Source organism: Macrotis lagotis, chromosome 1, assembly GCF_037893015.1.
Source record: "Macrotis lagotis isolate mMagLag1 chromosome 1, bilby.v1.9.chrom.fasta, whole genome shotgun sequence".
Classification (NCBI taxonomy): domain Eukaryota; kingdom Metazoa; phylum Chordata; class Mammalia; order Peramelemorphia; family Peramelidae; genus Macrotis; species Macrotis lagotis.
The window spans coordinates 392992999-393010369 of record NC_133658.1 but is presented as its reverse complement, the minus strand read 5'-3'; the positions used below and the strand labels follow the sequence as shown (position 1 = coordinate 393010369).

General features: G+C 36.9%; 1 protein-coding gene across 7 annotated transcripts in view; it reads left to right on the top strand.

Annotated features, from left to right (window-relative positions):
* The window catches only part of SGCD (sarcoglycan delta), a 1459164-nt gene that overhangs the window by 1285493 nt on the left and 156300 nt on the right, over positions 1-17371 (top strand). For all 7 annotated transcript variants that reach the window (XM_074212535.1, XM_074212534.1, XM_074212532.1 and 4 more), the window contains 2 exons: positions 1943-2030; positions 6090-6209. In XM_074212535.1, coding sequence (XP_074068636.1) covers positions 1943-2030; positions 6090-6209 — 208 coding nt within the window. The remainder of the gene's footprint in view (positions 1-1942; positions 2031-6089; positions 6210-17371) is intronic.

Genomic DNA, 17371 nt, shown 5'->3' with positions numbered 1-17371 from the left:
CTGACTAAATGCTTACAATGTGTTAGGCACTGTACTAAGTGCTATGGATCCCAAAACAAGAAAACAAGATAGGCCCTCTCTCAAGAAGCTTACATTCTAAAAGGGGAAGAAAAAACTTAATGGGGTGTCAGGAAGAGGAAAGGAGGGGGAGAATAAAGGAAGGAAGAAAGGAAGGAAGGAAGGAAGGAAGGAAGGAGGGAAAGAACAAAGTAGGGAAGGAAGGAAGGAAGGAGAAGAAGAAGAAAGAAGGGGGGAGGGAAGGAAGGATGGAAAGAAGGAAAGAATGAAGGAAGGAGGGAAGAAAGAAAGAAGGAAAGAAGAAAGCTGTGTCAGGATCAGGCAATGCATATAAAGGCAAAACTCCCAAGAATTCACAAATCCTTGAAAAATCCTCAGGATGGAGATGAGGAAACAAGAAATGGAAAGAGGTACAGTCACTCACCCAAAATCACATAGGTTATAAGAAGTAAAATTGTCTGGTTTATTCACAAACTCTGACACATTCTTTCCTTTAACCACTTTCTTCTTGTTGTCCAAGAATAAAAGTATTTGACCTGCTATTGCTCATCAGAGATGCAGCTTTGGTAAAATTTAAGGGAAAAGAGAAAGAGAGGGAGAATTCTCACATTAAACATGAAAACACCTGAGTGATTTAATGCTCCTTTGCACATATATGAATTGGTACATTATAAATTGTGTTGGCTGCTAGAATATCCAAATTATAAATAGGGACCAGATGCTGCATGTAGAATTTGCAAAGCAATCTGAACACAATGAGATTAAGCTTGCCCAACTTAAATATTACCTCAACAGTGGCAGCATTGTCCTATACCTCACCCCTAAAAATCTCTTCCTTCCTAGATAGTTGTGGCCAACATAGAATAACTTAAATTCAAAAAAACATTTTGGAGCTAACCAACGGCTTATTGATACCCATGACTGGTTAAAAAGTGGTTGATGAATTTTTACTTAGAAGAACATAACTTTTTTTTCCTCTGCATGCTATTGCTAATATCCACATCATATCACCTTTATTGTCTTATCCATTAGTAGTTAGTGACTATACCCTGGATGTTTACAATATCAAGATTTGTTGATTTGTACTTGCATGCAGCTTACTATCCAAAACAAAGAGCAGACAAAATCCATTTATTCTCACTGACCTATCAATTTTTTCATAGGCTGAATTGACCAATCCATGGGATGAAGGTACTATTATTATTATTCTCATTTTACAGATGAGAAAAACTGAGACTGAGAGAGAGTTTGTTCTTTTAAGATAATTTTAAGGCAGGAAAGGTGAGATGGCAAGACCAAGAGTATCAGTATCACACACCCAATATTGATCATTGTGCAGCATGACCACTCTCATGTGTGTTATCTCAGGGATGGACCACAGAAACAGTGTTGTATGGTTGATTTGTGTGGTAAACAGTCAGGAAGACCTGGACTTGCATCCTATCGCTTAATACACACACACACACACACACACACACACACACACACACACACACACACACAAATACATATATATCTACAGATATATAGTATGTATGTATGTATATATCTATATATAAAATCTAGTAGGTTTACAATAATGATTGATAAGTTCCAAAACCCTAAAGTAAGGTGGAAAAAGGCATATTCTAGAGTCAGCTCTATATAGATGGAGACTTAAATGACTTATCAACAGGCATTTGTTCTGTTTCCTGAGTTCCCATGGTGACAAATGGGGGAGTAGGGCAATTTACTGCCAGGGTGAAGGCCATTTCACTTCTAAAAGTGGGGAATGCTTCACAGTCTGGTTTTGCAAAGTATGAGGATACCAGATTTGTGTTAGGCTCTATGCAAACCACAGACTATTCACAAACAAGGGCTGTTGTTTTCTGCTGGGGAGTCTGGGACCATTTTCACATGTTTTTCTCTTGTGCTCTTATTGTAGGGCAATCCACTGTACTTCAAATCTGCCAGAAATGTTACAGTGAACATACTCAATGACCAGACTAAAGTTCTTACTCAGCTTATCACAGGTAAGGAAGGAAGTGTATTACCAATCTGTGGAAGAAACTGGGACTAGACTATCATCTGTTAAGAGCATACAGTGTAAATTGTTTAAGTCAAACAGAATATATGCTTTGGAATACTTCTCTCTACCATAGCCACTGGCCACATGAAAGTTGTATAGAAGGAAACAACTCCCTAGTGTTTTCCATCATATTCCCAAAATGTGAACAGGGAATTGGTTTATTATTAGCGATAACAATTGGAGTAATAAACACAGACCATGGGGTAATGGTAATCAGGACAAATGATATAACTGGTTGGGCCATGCAATTTATACTCAGTAACAAGCAGCCAGCATTCTGCAGGGTGTAGTGCTGAGAGCAAAGGAAAGAAAATGGGGGGGGGGGGGAGAAGCCATCCTATCCTTCTAGAATAAAATTATACAACCAGGGAGAAAACACTGGCTGCTCAGTTTGAGAGTTAGGCAAAAAAACACACAGATGAACATTTCCATTTGGAGAAGCATTTGTCCAAATGTCCCAAAACCTTACCCTGATGGAAACATCTGGAATTAACACAAATTAACCCAAGCTAAAGGGAAGCAGTTGCCTTTCATTGGTCAGATGCCCCTCTACCACTGAAAGAAAAATCCATTTCCATACATCATTTTAAGCTTGAGGCTACAGTTTGAGAAAGTCACAGCCTTCAGGAGGTTTGGAGTATATTTTAAGGATGGGTATGTTAAAGACTTGCATCCTCCACAGACTGAGGGACTGAGGGATTGGCAGAATTGCTGAATGGCAGAGCCTGTAATCCATAAACATGTTGTTTCTATGTTAGATTGGATTGTCGGCCTCACTTATATAACATCTGGCTGGCAGTCACAATGCTAAATAATTAAATAAACAGCTTCAGTAAGCAATGATTTAAGCGTGTGTGTGAAAATTGCCTCAAGGAGGGAAATAAATCCAACCTCTAGCTCCCAGATTCCTACATTTGAAAGGGAATTGTTTAGCCTGTTGATCATTTGCCATTTATTTGCAATGGAATATTTGGTTTCCTTGAATGAGCCAGCTTTGATAAAGCTGAGACTACCAAAACACACTCTCTCTCTCTCTCTCTCTCTCTCTCTCTCTCTCTCTCTCTCTCTCCTCTCTCTCTCTCTCTCTCTCTCTCTCTCTCCCCTTCCCTCCCTTCTCTCTCTATTCTATCTCTGTCTTTCTAAGTCTATCTTTGTTTCCACTTCCCCCTTCCCCCTTCCCTTCTCTCTCTCTCTCTCTCCCCCTCTCCTTTCCCTCCCTCTTTGTCTTTCCCTCTGTCATTTTATGACTACTACAGATGAGGATGGAAGTTAGGGCTTGCTGATATCCACATGAGCCTCACAAGATGCTTAATGGCCAAAATGTCCAACTCCAGCATGAACCTTTTTAGGTATTTTCTGGGAAAGCTGATGGGTAGGATCCTGATTTGGTTCTGGATGAAAACAAAAGTGCAAAATCCAAGCCTACTGTCTGACCAGTTTCGTCCTTTATTATGCTGTGCACACAGAGAGCAGGCCAGGGTCCTCATAGATAATTCCTATGACCTTGTGTTATTAAAAAATGTTCCCTTGTCTGAGAAAGCAAAATCATGGTAAGAGCCCTGGATTTGGAGTCAGAGTTTCTGGAGTCAGAAGTTCTAGAATCAAACCCTGCTTTTGATGCCTTAGACAAGTCACCTTCCCTTTCAAGGCCTTTGCTTCCTCTTCTGAGATGAAAAGAACTTGAACTAGAACATCTCAATAGGCTCTGCCAACTTTCAAACTTGGTGAGCCTAGGCTATCAGATCACTATTATCTTCTGAAGAGAGAGATTTGACCTGGCAAGGGAGAAGAATATCAACAGTCCCCAAAGTATAGATGTGCTGTACAAGTCAAAATGAAAAATAGGTTGCCAGGCCAGCCCACAATGACAAATTTTAATGCAGAAAATAGCTAAAATATGAAATTAATAGAGGCTCAAAGCCTGGAATCCCTATCAAGCATTAAGGGCACTAGATTTCCTTGAGGAAGGGGTTCAAGATATCAGTCACATAGGGGATGATGATAGAGGTAGAGGAGTAGGACTTGGGCAGCTGTTTTCTATTCATATACAAGTATTTTGAAGTCATGTGTTGACAAGTTGGGGCTGGCAGATCAGGATTCCACACTCTTCCTTGATTAAATATTCATTCTGATGCTTAGTAGGGAGCTCTTTAGGGATGCAGGCATGCACAGACAGCCAACTTTATCTGCCACCTTAGAATGCTGATTTTCTAGTCCCAGTGTGGGACTTAGACATGGAGTTAACCCAGTGAATATTCTTTCTCCTGGGCATTTTTCCATTCCCTTTGCCTTTCCCTCTAGATTCCATCTTTAAAATTCCAACCATGTTTAGATCAACTGGGGACGTTTGGCAGCTGTGAGGGAAGCAAACAAAAGGACAAGCCTTCCATATTATTGAGCCAGAAGCTACACTGCACGATCTCAGCCAATGCTGCCAAGTGCTGAGCTTTAAACACTCAGATAGTGCTGGCCCTTGGTAAATTCCATTGTGAGCTCTGGGAACCCCTTAAAAGGAAGATAACTTAATTGTGTCCTGCACTCTGAGTACAGTGAAATAATTTAGAGTTTTTCTCCTCCGTGACTATCAGACAGGCCTCAAGTCAGCAAGCTTCTGGGTGTAGTTAGCTCAAGGGGCTTATACCCAAAATATCTCCATAGGAATTAAACTTGTTCTTTGGAAGAGCCAGGAACCAACCATTTGCCTTCTGAATTAAATAGGAATGAGGAAGAAATGGGGATGGGGGGTATTAAATTCCTCTCACTAATAAAACTCTGGCAAAGGTAATGTGCAATTCCAGGATACCTAGGCAGTAGCTGTCTGTTCAGAAGGAAATGGGGATGAGAGTAGAAGGTGGGAGAAATCCATCAATTTCTTTTGAGAGCTGGAGATTTAAGTCTATGCCATTGTTTCTAATGTGATGGCAATGTGCTTTAATGGAATGTGTACTGACATTGGGAATCCAGATCCCTAGATGATGGACATTGTTTTATCAATAATTTACGTTGTCCCTCTCTGGACTTCACTTTCCTCTTTTTTATACTGCAAGTATTCACTTAATTGGTCTAATAAAAGGCCATCAAATTGTCATCTTCCCTCTTTCTATTGTATTTCATCTTTGCTCTGGAAAGTGGCCCTGATTTTAAATTCCCATATAGTGAAAGATAAGTTTTGATTTCTTATTGGACAAAGAAGCTAAGTATGCAAATTGAGCTGATAACATGGACAGGAACCCTTCATGGATCTATACAGAGTTGATCTTTTGGACAAAATAGATTAGGTAACAGTAAATCAGAATAAATTCTCTAAGTAGCCAAATATTTTCCAGGTTTTAAAAGTTGCCCATGTATTTAGGCCCTATATTGAACCTCTAAAGGAAGCTGATATTCTTGAACATTTTTAACAGATTTGAAAGATGTGAAAGTACAAAAAGATTCTTCAAGTGCCTGACTTTCAGTCCCTGGACTGAATCAGAAAATTTTAGAATTAGAGGGAATCTTAAATTGCAGTTTTGATAGAGCAACGGCCCTGGAGTCAGGAGGACTTGAGTTCAAATCCACTTAATATTTATCTAGCTGTGTGATCTTGGGCAAGCCTCTTAATCTCACTGCCTTACAAATAAACCCTACCAAAAATGGCAGTTTTGTCCATCACTGTGCTGTCGGGTCATATTAAATCCAAATCAACTAAAGAGAGAGAAAAATCCATATTGTTTTTTTAAGATTCTAGAGAGTTCACATAACTTCTCACAGTGAACAAACTTAATACTGAATAGCCTGGGAATAGTTTACATCTGCACATAGATTTTTATTCTAACATATAAGGTATGACTATAAAACATTGTAAATGGCTTTTGTGTGTCTTATGGGAATCTTTACTTGATAGAGTTCATGTTAGCTACCCAGATATTATCTTGCTTTTTTCTTTTTAATGAAAAGGTAAATTTACTTGATATGTAATCGAAATTTATTTTTCTTCTCTTTCCATTTCCCATGCCCAATCTAGGTCCCAAAGCAGTAGAAGCTTATGGCAAAAAATTTGAGGTGAAAACTGTCGATGGAAAGTTGCTGTTTTCTGCAGATGACAATGAAGTGGTAGTTGGAGCAGAAAGATTAAGAGTCTTAGGTAAGGTGTGATCCATGAGTGCTCTTTTAAAATGGAAAGGAAAAGAGAGGTAAAAATGGGAATTTAGGAATATATGGGATTGAACTATCTGATTAAGGGAAGCCAGGGAGATTTCTGCAGTACCAAGGTACCAGGAAAGATTTCCTGTGTTAAGGGTATAAAATGAGTAAGTACAATTAAACAATTTGGCATAATGAGAAGAACAATTGTTATGGCATCATTGAATCTGGGTTTTTGTTCTCTATGTGATCTTTGATAATTTAGACACCTATTTCTGGGCCTTAGTTTCTTCATCATGCAGTGAGACAGATTGGATGACATGATGTCTAAGGTCCTGTTTGCCTTTATCCATACTAGATCATAAAGGATTTTTCAACTCTGAACTGCTGTAGAGGAAGATAGGTTGTAATGAGGGGTATCATAGTACAATTAAACGTTTATAGGACAGTGAATAGAGCACCGGCCTTGGAGTCAGGAGTACCTGGCTTCAAATCTGACCACAGACACTTAATGATTACCTAGCCATGAGGCCTTGGGCAAGCCACTTAACCCCATTGCCTTGAAAAATCTAAAAAAAAAAAGTTTATAGGAGATGGAGTCAAACCTGACTTCAGATATGACTTTTGCTCTTAATAATTTTGTGACATTGAGTTGGTTACTTGACCTCTCTTCATTTTCCTTATCTATAAAATGAAGGTGTTAGACAAGAAGAATTCTAAGGTATCTTCCGGTTCTAATCCAAAGATCCTGAGGCTTCTGGAATAGTCTCTCATGAGCTCCCATTGGTGTGATTCCTATTGATTATCAGTCAGTAGTCACATTTAGACTCTTGAAAAGATATCTGCTAATGTGCTATGATAAGAACAGCTGATACAAAAGAGTCCTTGTCAGAAATCTGAGGAATATTCTTTCCTGAATATGCATAAGTTCATGGAAAGCTTGGGCTCAAAGAGGACAGTGGTGGTGAAAAATGTATATAGTGTACACATATGACAGAGAAGTAACTCAAGTCCTCATCATTCCTTTTTTTACTCCAAAGACAATATGCTTTGAAGCTACCTGGAGCATGAAAAACAGCAGCTTTAGATTTAAATTATCATCTAGCCAATACCTTGATTTATAAGCTCACAAGCGAATCATCATACCAAAATGGCCATGCCGATGAGAGCTGAAGAAGAGAGGATGACAAGAAAGTAGGGTGGAAAGTGATTAAAGTTCAAGTGTTGCCTCATATTATCTCTTTGTGATCTTGATTGGGTGCTTTCATACTCTGCATCTCTATGAAGCAAGGAAAGTGGATCAACTATCTTTAGAGCTCTCTTCAGGTGTAATATATCCTGCTCTGTGTCCTCTTCAACTCTGATGTTCTGTGTTCTATCTCCCTTGCTAGTTGTGACATTTGGAATCAGAGACCTGGATTCAAATACTAGCTCTGCCACTTCCTACCTGTCAATGGTCAAGTCACATAACCTGTCTGATCCTCAGTTTGTTTCCTTTTTTTATGAAATGAAAGTGTTAAACTACATCTCCTCTGTGGTTTCTTCTAGTTCCATACTTATAATTGTGTGATCCTTACTCTGCTTTCCATAAAGGGTCTATGGAACAGTGGATAGAGATTCAGTCATGGGATCAGGAGGAGCCTAAAAGTCTTGCCTCCAGTTAACACTGGTGCGATGATCACAGTCAAATCATTTAATTTCTCAGTATCTTAGAAATTCTCTAAAAGAGCCAAGTATGAAATATCACCCCACCCCCAATGCAAATCTTTTCAGGAGGTCTATTTTCATATTAAAACTAAATCATTTCAGGGGGCAGCTAGGTGGCACAGTGGATAGAGCACCAGTCCTGGAGACAGGAGGGCCTGAGTTCAAATGTTACTGCAGACCTTAATAATTACTTAGCTGTGTGACTTTGGGCAAGTCACTTAACCCCACTGTCTTGCAAAAACAAAAACAAAAAAAACTAAAACTAAATCATTTCTATTTCTAAAATGATAAATATTTTGATTGATATAACCCACATGAACAAAAGGTCTTAGGTGATGAGGGGTCCTCAATAAATTTTGAGAGTATAAAGTTGTCCTGAAACCCAAAAACCTGAGAATGACAACTCTAAAATTAAAAATTAAAATGAATGACAGATCTAAATTGGTAGAGGAAAATTACATACGCATGTTTCTCTTTGTCTTTGTCCCTCTTTCCCCTCTTTCCTAGCAACATATATTTATATATAGCATGTCCCACATAAATACACATGCATGTATACACGTATATATTTGTATACATGCACATAAATGCAGATATATAGGTATATTTGTATTTATATTCATTTACATATCTATATCTGTATATGTATGTGTTTATAAATGTAAATATAATATATTCTATAAATATGTATAGATGAATGTTTACATATGTTTGCATAGATACATGAGCAACCTCAAAGATTCAGAGAAGTATTATTGCTTGGAATCAGAGATAATCTGTATAGGGAAAGGCAAACTGTGCTAGTGCCTTCCAGGTTATTTGTGATGATAAGATGAATGAAGAAAATCAGATTCCCCCTTCCCCCACTTATTAGAATAAATCCTTTACTAGTATTAAAATCATCCTAAGGGGGAAATGATGGTACTTTTAGCAAGACAGTTTTGCACAAACTGATTTTAGCACTTGCCATTAGTTACTGTGGAATGTTATGAGTCACAAGCTAGCTTTAAGGTCTGATTTTTGAAAAGCTTAAGAATAATTTGGGGTGTTCAAATACTTGGGTCATAGTTTAAATGATGCTGCTATGATATGTTTTTTAAAAACATGGTCTCCCCTGAACATACACATGCAAACAATTATTTATGCATATGTCTTGAAGCCAATATGAGTTTTGCCTCTGCTGCCACTTTTTTTTTCATCTAAGGATTATATTCCAAAAGGTTTTTCTTTCAGAGTCAGAGCTTTGGGAACATCTGCCTCTGCCAATGTTGAGGAACATTTACTTTTTACTCAGGAATGGGGAAATGAAACTCTGTGATAAATATCCCTGCCATTACCCAAGCTTCTAGGACTTGAAACAGACTACTTCACCAATCTCCTACTCACCCAAGTCAATGAAATGCTTATAACCTGTAGCTGAATGAGCTCCCAGGCACATGTTCCTTCAGTGAGTGGAGGTTAGGATGAGATGTCTCTTAGGTAATTTTATTTTCAGGCAATGAAAAGCTTTTATCTGCCTGTCGATAAATCACACTAGGGAAGTTTCAAATTTCCATCAGTGGTAACATGTTCTAGTCCTTTCTCCCTCACAGTCTCTGGTTCTGTACAAAACCACAAATGGTTTCTTTTTATTGGTTTGAGATGACTTTTATGGATATTTCAGGTCATCCTGTAAGGAAAATAAATGGAAGGAGAGTTATAGCAGTGACATCTTCTTATTTGTTTGCTTTTTTGGGTGAGGGGAGGTTGTAATTGTGATTGTTTTGTGGTTGTTTTGCTACCACATTCTTTTTATCCTTTCTTCTATCTATCTTAAGGTTTTCTTGTCTTCACACCAAGGAATTAAAAGAAACCTTGGCTTAAGGTTGTGTTACAACAATATAAATTTGAGGCAAGTTATGTTGTGTTCTGGTATTTATATTCATTTACATATCTATATCTGAATATGTATATATGTATCTATTTATAAATGCAAATATAATATATTCTATAAAGATGTATAGATGTATGTTTGCATATGTTTGTATAGATACATGAGCAACCTATCTAGCTCTAAGAGAAATGGGGAAATAAGGGAAGTAAATGAAGAGGAAATAGAAGTAAAAAGGAAAGTAGTAGTGCTCAAATCAAGGTCCAGTATTCAGCCTACTAGAGCCTCAGATTACCTCAGGCTTTGGGAATGACTATTTGGTCTCCTTCATAGTGTCACATGCTCCAGATTGTCATATCTTGTCCCCATCAAAACTTATCAGTCCCAAATCTCAGTCCTTAAAAATCTGGTTCTCTTCCCAGGGAAATCAGAGACTCTAATACAAAATGAAGGGGTACTGTATTGTAATATGTATTAACGTTTCAAAGGATAATCTTGGATCTTGTCACTATTCTTCATTGTCTTAGCCCAGAGGGCAGAGGGGACTTTAGACACTTAAAGCAGGCCATTTGATGCAGGCATTTTGAGGTACCTCCAAACATATCCTGTTGCTGATTTGATGTGTTCAAGGAAAGGGATAACCTTGTTTTGATGTCAGTTATGAATGGTGTAGTATCTTTTTTTTATAGAAAGAACAGTGAAGCTGAGTCAAGAAACCCAACTTCTAGACCCAACTCTTCCACTGACTAGCTGTGTGACCTTGCTCATCACTTGACATTTTTTTCCTCTTTTCCTATAAAGTTGGAGAAATATAACACCAACCTCTAAATATATAAACCAACCTCTATGAGGCTGTTTTGATCTAGATAGATAGATACATAGATAGATGAAATCATTCTGAGGGGAAAATTGTAACCTAAGGTAATAGTGATATTCACAAAAACAGATTTCACCTGAAAAGAAATATTCCATATTAAAGCCTTAGATAAAATATACAGGTGATATTTTATAGTCTTATAGATTCATAGAATCTGAGAGCATTAAAATTAGAAGAGAATTTATTAGTCAAGGAGGTGCTATAGACCATGTAAACCTGACTTTCAATGAAGTTCTTGATAAAGTCACACACAATTTAATTGCCATTTATTGCCATTATTAGTATTATAAGTATTATTATAATTGATGTAACTTAATAATATGTTGTCAATGGATAAGTCATGACCTTCCCAGACTTCTATTATCATCAGCAATATTATAATCATTGTATTTTATGAAACCTAACAGTAGGATATCAATGCATAATCAAAATTTCTTGGGCCTCTGTTTCCTCATCTGTAAAACAACAAAGTTGCACTGGATAAACTCTGAGGTCTCAGTAATCCTATTATCTTTTTTGTATTACAAACTCTTTAGCACCTGAAGGTTTATTTTAAAAGAAATATAGAAAGCAACACTGAAACTAAAAGAGAGGGTATAGTGTCGACATTTCCAAGGAGTGTATTACATACCTGATCTCATGTAAGCCTCATAACTTCACCCAGCAGTAGGAATAAAACCTGAGTTCTATTACCACAACATTCAGTCTCCTTTTTCTTTTTTTGGTTCAGATGTCATTATCATATTAACCCCCAGTGGGGAAACTCTCTTTATCATGAAGATGCTCAAGTCTTCTATGAGTTATAGAGTTGATTGTGGAAACAAGAGATTGTCACATGGTCACATGATCATTATACTTCAGTGACAGGACTTGAGTTCAAGTTCTCCTAGCTCTGAAGCCCTCCCTCTCACTATACCAAAATGCTTCCTCTTTATAGCTGAAGACATTGAGATTCAGAGATTGAGTGACTTAGCCATAATCATATACCTCAGAAAGTGTCAGAGGCTGGATTCAGACCCAGTATTTCCTCACTGCAGATCCAGCATCAAACTATTTGTTGCCCTTATATGTGGACATAGTTTGAAATGAATTACAAATCTGTTTTCATTTCTTTTCAACAAACATTTCTTAAATACTTGCTATGGGTATAGCACTGTGCTAGGTACTGTGGGTAAAGACATTAAAAGTCATAAGGATCCTACCCTTAAAAAACATTATTATTTAGTAGAAAAAGATGGAACATATTGCATAAACAAGAATGATGTAGTGTTGGTAAAGAAGAAATCAAGACAAAATGCTTTAAAATAATTGGAGAAAAGATCATTTTTTCAGCTACAATAATCAGGGATTCCTTCATGGAGAAGGAGGACCTAAACTAAATTTTAAAGAAAGTAAATGTTTTCAATAGATAGAGAAATGGAGGAGTGTTTAAATATCTTCAAAGTGCACCTCCTACTCCTCCTCTCCTCCTGCAACACCCCTCCCCCAGGCTAAGAGAATTTCTGGCTCATTTTCATTTTAGTGCACCTAGAAATAGATTTTTATGAATAAGAAATATATGTTGCTTCTTAAATTTTTAAATGAATGTTTATAAAAATCATGTAGTTCAGTTTGCAACTTGAGAGAAGAAGGGAAAGATCTGAACATTAATGCCTATTTTATGATGCTTTGATACTTTACAAAGACGTATTTTCTTTTTTTAATTTTTAATTAAGGATTTTATTTATTTTGAGTCTTACAATTTTTCCCCCAATATTACTTCCCTCTCCCCCACCCCACCCCCACAGAAAGCAATTTGTCAGGCTTTACATTGTTTCCATGTTGTACATTGATCCAAATTGAGTGTGATGAGAGAGAAATCATATCCTTTAAGAAGAAATATAAAGTATAAGAGATAACAAAATCAGACAATAAGATAGCATTCTTTTTTCTAAATTAAAGGGAATAGTCCTTGAACTTTGTTCAAACTCCACAATTCTTTATCTGGATACAGATGGTATTCTCCATTGCAGACAGCCCCAAATTGTTCCTGACTATTGCATTGATGAAATAAGTGTGTCCATCAAGGTTAATCATCACCCCCACGTTGCTGTTAGGGTGTACAGTGTTCTTCTGGTTCTGCTCATCTCACTCAGCATCAGTTCATGCAAATCCCTCCAGGCTTCCCTGAATTTTGTTCCCTCCTGGTTTCTAACAGAACAATAGTGTTCCAAAAGGCATGTTTTCTTAAGGCAATAATATTGTGGGTGAGTAGCAGCAACTAGTGAGTATATATTTGTCCTAGTAAACTGATTGAGACAAAATATCCTCCAACTCCATGCCATAAGTTAGTGTTTATCATATTTTAGAGTGCACCAAAGGAAGAAAAGTATAGCTTTGGAAAAGTAGAAAACAAAATGGAGCACAATTTGTAACTCTGCTTGCTCTGCATCCTACTAACTTCTCCATTCAAAGTCATTCTAATATCTAAAATAGTTTGGTGGTATTGGCACAAGGGGAAATGGAAATTTGTGGAGTTTCTATCTAGTCTTTCTCTTTTCCAATGTATTGTCCACAGAGATAACAAAACAAACTTCCTGATGTACAGATCTTGCCATATGGTTCCCCATTGTCTTTAAAATAAAATGCACAATCCCTTGGCAGAGCATTTTTCCTTTTTGTTGAGTCATTTCAGTTGTCTCCAACTCTTCATGACTCTGTGAACCTCTGTTCATGGGTTTTTCATGGCAAAGATACTAGAGTGGTTTGCAATTCTCTTTTTTAATGGAAAATACTGATTACATAGTTAGAAATTATCTGAAATTAAATTTGAATTCAAGTCTTCTTGACCTCAAACCAAGTGCTCTAGCCACTATGTCACATGGTTGTCTCAAAGAGCATGTAGGACTGCACAAAATCTAACTCCACTCTAACTCTTCATCCTTATTTCACATTGTTCCCTCCACCTACCCTATGTTGCAGGCAAGAAGAATTACTAGATGTCCCTGTGATATAGTGCATTGGATACCACATTGCAAATCAGAAAGACTAACTTCAAATTCTGTCTCAGTTGACTACTTCTGTGTGAACCTAAACAAGTCACATGATGGCCTTGAGCTTCAGTTTCTTTACTCAACTTAACTCAAAGTTAATATAATCACTTGAGAATTATGAAATATAAATTATAATAAATTACTTTATAAAATGATAGCTATTATTAAGATGCTCTCTTATCTTGACATTCCATTTTTGACCTTCTTTGTAAAGTTATTTCTCCAAGTTAGGATTGCATTGATTCTATTATCTCTACTTTCAGATTTTTCAATCAAGTGTCTCATCTAAGAAGCTTCCATAATATTTTTAGTAGTTAGTAAATCCTTCTTCCCTCTGCATTATTTTGCTTTTACTTATCTATGAGTGTTTTCTCCCTAACAAATGTCCCCCATTCTTTTGCTACTTCATCATATTTTCATAGTGTCTAAGCACAATACCTTGTGTATAGTGAATGCTTAAAAATGTTTCTTGAATTGCACTGAATCAAGTGTACTATTTACATCAAAGCCCTTGGGAGATATTAACCTCCCTCCCTCCACTTCTGAAGCTCATTAAACCAATGGATATTTTAGGTTTTGCTGAATCCCAAATACATTATGTAGAAGTTTGATTTTTTACCCAAAATCCCTCCCATATTTGTAGGACATTCATTTGTTCACCCATCTATCCATTAAAACACACACACACACACACACACACACACACACACATATCTATATCTATATATATCATGTGGCATAAATGTGTGTATGGTGCATGTGTTTGTGTGTTTGTATATATGGAAGGAAATGATGTGAAATAAAGTTGGAAAGATATATAGTATGGACAAAAGAGTTTGAATTTTACTTGGAAAGGAATAGTGAATCACCAAAAACTTTTGGGGTGAAAGAATAGCTTATGGAGATATAACATGAATAGGATAACCAGGGCTTTGTAACAAAATATCAACATCTAGAGAGTCCTGAGAGCATTTCCATCCCCTTTTGTAGGCAAAAATCACTTACCTTAGAACTTATTTGGTACGAATAATTAATTAAAATAGGAAAAGTATAGGTGGGATAGTTCTTCATCTGTGTGGCTACACCCCAACTAAGATGCCCCATCCAGTCCTTGTTAGGTGGCATAATGGAGTGGTACCTGTTAGGTGGCCTTGAAGTAGGAGAACAGGAGTTCAAGTTCAACTTAAGATCCTTGACACTTATTAGTTGTGTGAACTTGGGCGAGTCACTTAACCCTGATTGCCTCACATCCAGAGCCATCTCCAGTCATCATGAATCATATGTGGTCACTGATCCCAGATGTTCTGGAGGAGAAAGTGAGGCTGGTGACTTAGCACAGCCCCACTTCATTCAAATTCAATTCATGTACTTGTCATGGCATTACCTTCCTTGATCTTTTTTGAGATTGAAGGACAAACATTTTTTAATTCACACTGACAGCAATATTCCCAGTAATGGCCTCACAATGTCCTATAATATCTCATCCCAATATCTGAGGTTCCTATCCATCTACCTCTACCTATCATTTATCCACCTTCCTAAATTTAATTTTTAAAATTTCAATTAATCAGTCAGAAAAATGTTTATTAGAACATTTGTTAATATGTTCCAGTCTCTGTACTGGTGCTGTGTATTTTTTTTTTGTGGAGGGAGGTATCTAGACCAGTGATTTCATTGGAATAAAAAACTATTTGGTGAGATAATTTCCTCTGCTAATGAAGATTGACCCCTTCTGATACTTATAGTTTTGAGTTGCCTTAGACAGTGAGAGATAAAGTGATTTGGATAAAGAGGAACTTGAATGAGATCAGTTTTGACTACGGAGGACTTCTTTCTTCTTCTAAGTTTGGCCCTGCTACCTGGATCAGACTCATATCTATGTAATTTCATTTGGAACCTTTTATTTCCTTTATAGCTGGAATTTTATTTGGGATGAGTAGAAAAGCTATTTTCATCTGCATAGGGAATTTCCAGTGTGGAAAACTGAAGCAATAGCTAATCTGCAACTTACAGAGTTAGAGCATTCATTACTTTGAGCACTGAGAAATTGTGACATATAAGGTCTTCTTGACTTCAAGATTGTCCCTCTTATCCATTAAAACAAGCTGCCTCTCCTTTTATTTTTTAATTAGAGAATGTGTGCATTTTTTTCTAATTCTATTCAATAGTTGGACTAAATAGAAGATTACCTCACTGCAGTCTTCATAAGCCTCTGTTATATTCCTATAGGTGTCTACAGTATTGACTTAAAACATGAAAGGTTATCAGCTAACCTACTATGTTGGAGCATTGAACTGCCTTTCTGTCCTCATAATGCTCTTTTTGTACTGCAATTATCTATTCCTTTGTCACACTTCCCCATGAGACTATAAATGCCTTTGAGTATGGAGACCTTGTCCTATTGATCTTTGTTTTTCTTTCAGGGCTTAGTGGGCAGTTAATTAACAGTAATAGTTGCTATTATTAGTAAGTAATTGCTCACCTTCATGTAGCCCTTTAGGATTGACAAAGCATTTCCCTCAAGACAAGTTAAGTGGCAAGACTATCCTAGTTTTTGAGATGAGGAAGTAAAGAGCTGAAGTGATTTACCTCGAGTCACTCAGCAAGGAAAGGTCAGAGATGGCATTGAGTGAGGTTTAATTCCAAAGACTGTGTGTGTAAGAATAAATGAAGGAAGGAATGACTAAGTGAGTGAATCAATGATAATAAACTCACATTACTCCTTGACCTTGAAAAGACAGGCAGCCATGTGCGACAGCCTCAGCCTCCATAACTCTGAAGCATCAGGGCTAAGACTTGAACTCAGGTCCCCAGATTCTAAAGTTAATCTTCCACTTATGCCAAGATATTTCTCTGGAGTTTGTTACTTTCTGTGTAGAATAATGTACTTTCTCGGATCTCTTTCAAGCTACAAGTCTCTGTCTGGGTAGGAGAACCTTGAAATGCCAATCTTTGTGATGTGTCAAATTTCCCATGATGAGGGTCACAAATTTGTAAAACTAATGTAAAGTGGTAATCTTTAAAAAGTGCTCAAGGTTACAGAATGAGTTGCTATTATCTTAGAAATGCATTTGCTAATCATAAAGTTTAGACAGCCCATTTTCCTTTATGTTTTTGTTTGGATGAAGTGTATGAAATATATTAATGGCAGCCTAGCAGTGTCTTGCACAAAGTAACTACTTGATATATATATTTGGAAGTAAATGGAAAAGAAAACAAGACTGATTGGGAAGAATGGACTAATTTAGCATTCATTCATTCTTATAAGAGTTAATTGTAAGTGCCTACTTGTAGGCACTCTTCCTGGGCGGGGGGGGGGGGGGGGGGGGGGAACAAAGGTAATTATGAACTAGTCCCTACATCACAGATGTAATAATTTATCAGGTGAATATGACAGATAAAAATGTAATAACTAAGCAATAATTCTATAATAGAATAGAATATGTTAGCAGCACAAGAGTTACAAAGTAACTTTTTTATAGTCAAGTTACAAAATCCAAAGAAAGAAAGATAATTTTTGACTGGAAAGAATCATACAAGGCAATATGATGTAATAAAAAAAAACACTAAATTTGAAGTTGGAGATGCTAGGATTCAATCCCAGGTCTGCTTCTTTACTTCTCTGAGTTTTGATTTCTTCATCCATAAATTGAAAAGATTGGCCCAGAGAATTCCTG